The sequence below is a fragment of the Sinocyclocheilus grahami genome, unplaced genomic scaffold (assembly GCF_001515645.1).
Source record: "Sinocyclocheilus grahami isolate Dianchi unplaced genomic scaffold, SAMN03320097.WGS_v1.1 scaffold859.1, whole genome shotgun sequence".
NCBI classification, from domain to species: domain Eukaryota; kingdom Metazoa; phylum Chordata; class Actinopteri; order Cypriniformes; family Cyprinidae; genus Sinocyclocheilus; species Sinocyclocheilus grahami.
In genome coordinates, this window is record NW_015506038.1 from 210,592 (window position 1) to 215,536 (window position 4,945).

At 30.5% G+C, this 4,945-nt stretch overlaps 1 protein-coding gene across 1 annotated transcript in view; it reads right to left on the minus strand.

Annotated features, from left to right (window-relative positions):
• Window positions 1-708: 708 nt before the first annotated feature.
• Window positions 709-4,945, minus strand: part of LOC107563164 (guanine nucleotide-binding protein subunit alpha-14-like) — a 24,579-nt gene continuing 20,342 nt past the window's right edge. Inside the window, exon 8 of the mRNA XM_016247959.1 lies at window positions 709-1,769. Coding sequence (XP_016103445.1) covers window positions 1,579-1,769 — 191 coding nt within the window. The 3' untranslated portion in view covers window positions 709-1,578. The remainder of the gene's footprint in view (window positions 1,770-4,945) is intronic.

A 4,945-nucleotide genomic window follows, 5' to 3' on the forward strand; every position in this document is an offset into this window, starting at 1 on the left:
ACATATTTGTTCAGAAGTGTTTTGGCTTGTAATCAGTGCTGGATCTGTGCATATTTCTCTCCTGATTCAGACGAGATGACTTTTTCACTGGAGAAAGCAATATTATGGATTATGGACTAGTTAGAAGTTAAAAATGTGTTAATGATGGATTTGCTTCTTACAAACACGCATCTTTTCGTTAACTGATGGACTGGAGAGGTGTGGATTATTGTGACGTTTTTATCAGCTGTTTGGACTCTCATTCCGACGGCACCCATTCAATGCAGAACATCCATTGCTGAGCAAGTGATGTAATGCTACATTTCTTCAAATCTGCTCTGATGAAGAAACTCGTCTACATCTTGGATTACCTGAGGATGAGCACTTTTTCATGATGAGTAACTTCTTTAACATTAATAAAGGTTATAGCAATAAAAGCAAATAGCGATAGCTCTAACATCAAGTTCCCAGTTATTGAATAAATATGACCGATCGGACTAAATGTGCATTTTTTCCACATGCAACTGCATACACTCATGCAACAGTTTTATCATATAGTTATATTCAATTGGAAATGCATCATGTTAGTGAGGGAAAACTGGGAATGTCATTACATGTTGCCTATAAAGCATGAACATTTATTGCATCGTTTTCTCTAATTATGCACATTTAATAAATGTATTTAGAATTTCGTTTGATTGTTTTATTTCAATTTGAATGAGTGTAACAACATATAGCTGTATATCCTTGTTTAATAAATATTATCAAAGCAGATACAGACATTACAGTTTAAAGGCACGTCAGGTATTCACTACAGCTTGTACCTGCTACGAAACTGAGGTCAAATAATGAAACTCGGAAATCAGTGGCTGCGTAAAATGCGAAAACTTGCCCGTGACTGAATTTTCAGTGAGAAATCAAGATTTTTTTTTAAGGAATATGCAGGTTTAAAATGATAAATATCCTTTACAATGTACAATTTGACACTGGAGCACCAGTTTAAAATGGCTAGTAAATTATTTTTACATTGAGAAATAATAATAAAATAAAAAATAGCTGAATTAAATTCTTACCTTTAAGTTCTACAAATGCATAATCGTGATTCAGGTATGCATTACAACTACATAAGGCAACTTTAGAGCATGTTTGTTAAAAAAAAACTAAAAATCCAAGTTTTTATATTAAAATGTAAACTTCTCCATCTTTTTTGCCTTTAAACGCTTCAAGGAGTCTTCAAGACTTTGATCTATTACATCAGGAAAACATTTTTTACATGTGCCTTAAAATCTCCTAAGTAGCATCCCTTGTAAACTCTATCACATAAAGAACAAAATGGCAACATCTGTTGTCGATGAAACCTACCCATCTATTAGAGGACCTAAACACGACTGAAAAGAAGATGCATCCTTGTAATGGTAGATCAAGGCTTGTTTTCAGGAAGCCAGTCCACATCTAATCCATTAGGCAGTTCTCCTAGATACTTCCTTATATAAGTCCTTAGTCAACAAGAGAACAATGTAAAGCTAATGTGAGAGCTAAATCTACTCAACAGATCAACAGAAGAGAGCAGGACCAGGTTTGTCCTCCAGGATGTTGATTTTAAACCAGGTTGAACTCTTTGAGGTTGTGTCTGAGGATGGTGTCTTTCACAGCTGCGAAGATCAAGCGGATGTTCTCCGTGTCGGTGGCACAAGTGAAGTGAGAGTAGATGGATTTGTCTTTGTCTTCGTTTTGCTCCTGGTACATCTTAAGAATAAACTCCTGGGCTGGCTTTGGATCGTTTTGGGGGCCTGGAAATGACAGTAATCAATGGGTCAATGATGTGATGTATTGAAATATTATTCATATATATATATATATATATATATATCACAGAAATTACAGAAAATGTATCACAGAGTCAATAAGTATCTTAAAATATCAGATCATTTGTTTATCGATATTTTAATTGAAATTAAATCTGGAGATGAATTAAAGCAGTTAGATTCAATATATAGAACCATGTTACAACAAGTGAAATGTAAAATGTGATTATATTATATTAAATGTAATATTCATAGCAATTTTTTATATACAGTATATATATATATATATATATATATATATATATATATATATATATATACTTTGTATATTCACATAAATATTCCTAAAATATCATTTTAATCAAATGTGACCCTGGAGCACAAAAGCAGTCTTAAGTCGCTGGGGTATATTTGTAGCAATAGCCAACAATACACTGTATGGGTCAAAATTATAGATTTTTCTTTTAAGCCAAAAAATCATTAGATCATGTTCCATGAAGATATTTTGTACATTTCCTACCGTAAATATATTAAAACTTAATTTTTGATTAGTAATATGCATTGCTAAGAACTTCATTTGGACAACTTTAAAGACGATTTTCTCAATATTTAGATTTTTTTGCACCCTCAGATTCCAAATAGCTGTATCTCAGCCAAATATTGTCCTATCCTAACAAACATACATCAATGGAAAGCTTATTTATTCTGCTTTCAGATGATGTATAAATCTCAATTTCAAAAAATTGACTCTTATGACTGGTTTTGTGCTCCATGGTCACACATATTACATATAGAGATGAATTAAACCATTTAAAATCTAATCAATATCACAAAACTTATATCACAAAGACAATAACTCAATAAATATATTTAAAAGAGCAGATTATTTGAGTTTAGTTCAGTTTAGTTATTAAAAAGTAACATTTATGAAGTAATAATTTATGATATTTGATCAATAATAATAATTATATATATACAGTGTTGGTGAAAGTTACTTTTAAAAGTAACGCATTACAATATTACGTTACTTCCTAAAAAAGTAACTAATTACGTTACTTAGTTACTTTTATTGAAAGTAATGCGATACGTTACTTTTGCGTTACTTTTTAAATCTGGGCTGGGCTTGTTTGTTTGCTTTTAATATAAAAAGTTCTATTTTTGGTAAATATAAAAGCCCTTTCACACCAAAAGCCTCAGGCTGAAGGAAATGCAAATCACGTCTGTACAGCAGAACGCAGAAGAAGAAGAAAGTTCAACTCTTCAGCAATAAAAAAAAGAAGAAGAAATGTTAGTTTATCTTGTGCAATTTTTGCTTATTAGTGTAGTTGAATTTGATCATCGAAGGTCAGCAGCAAATTGGTTAATAAAATGGGATTAAATACAAAAAGGATATTTGTATTATTTAACATATTTAATTATTGCAGCTTTGCGTCATATTCCGAGTTGCTTTTAACCGTCATTATTAATTGAGGAAAACTAAATCTGTTTTTTTTGTGTGAGTGAGATGAATTAATGCATGTTCACATTTATTCTAGATCTACAGTAACATCTTCTGATTTCTCTCAACGTGGGCACATGAGAGCTTACAATCAATAAATTGAAGAAAAAAAAAACTGCCGTTACTTATTTGAAAAAGTAACTCAGATATTTTCTTGCAAATTAAAAAGTAGTGCGTTACTTTACTAGTTACTTGAAAAAAGTAATCTGATTACGTAACTTGTAATGCGTTACCCCCAACACTTATATACATATATATTTAAAAACGTTTTTGTAAAACGGTGTACACACACATGCAATCAAAGTGTAAGAAAAATATGTTGCTAATTTTTTACTTGATGGTTACTCCACTTTAAAATGGTATTAAAAATGTTGAAAACCACATTTTAAAGAATGTATATGTTTTCAAATCATTTTAATCAAATGTGACCCTGGAGCACAAAAGCAGTCTTAAGTCGCTGGGGTATATTTGTAGCAATAGCCAACAATACACTGTATGGGTCAAAATTATAGATTTTTCTTTTAAGCCAAAAAATCATTAGATCATGTTCCATGAAGATATTTTGTACATTTCCTACCGTAAATATATTAAAACTTAATTTTTGATTAGTAATATGCATTGCTAAGAACTTCATTTGGACAACTTTAAAGACGATTTTCTCAATATTTAGATTTTTTTGCACCCTCAGATTCCAAATAGCTGTATCTCAGCCAAATATTGTCCTATCCTAACAAACATACATCAATGGAAAGCTTATTTATTCTGCTTTCAGATGATGTATAAATCTCAATTTCAAAAAATTGACTCTTATGACTGGTTTTGTGCTCCATGGTCACACATATTACATATAGAGATGAATTAAACCATTTAAAATCTAATCAATATCACAAAACTTATATCACAAAGACAATAACTCAATAAATATATTTAAAAGAGCAGATTATTTGAGTTTAGTTCAGTTTAGTTATTAAAAAGTAACATTTATGAAGTAATAATTTATGATATTTGATCAATAATAATAATTATATATATACAGTGTTGGTGAAAGTTACTTTTAAAAGTAACGCATTACAATATTACGTTACTTCCTAAAAAAGTAACTAATTACGTTACTTAGTTACTTTTATTGAAAGTAATGCGATACGTTACTTTTGCGTTACTTTTTAAATCTGGGCTGGGCTTGTTTGTTTGCTTTTAATATAAAAAGTTCTATTTTTGGTAAATATAAAAGCCCTTTCACACCAAAAGCCTCAGGCTGAAGGAAATGCAAATCACGTCTGTACAGCAGAACGCAGAAGAAGAAGAAAGTTCAACTCTTCAGCAATAAAAAAAAGAAGAAGAAATGTTAGTTTATCTTGTGCAATTTTTGCTTATTAGTGTAGTTGAATTTGATCATCGAAGGTCAGCAGCAAATTGGTTAATAAAATGGGATTAAATACAAAAAGGATATTTGTATTATTTAACATATTTAATTATTGCAGCTTTGCGTCATATTCCGAGTTGCTTTTAACCGTCATTATTAATTGAGGAAAACTAAATCTGTTTTTTTTGTGTGAGTGAGATGAATTAATGCATGTTCACATTTATTCTAGATCTACAGTAACATCTTCTGATTTCTCTCAACGTGGGCACATGAGAGCTTACAATCAATAAATTGAAGAAA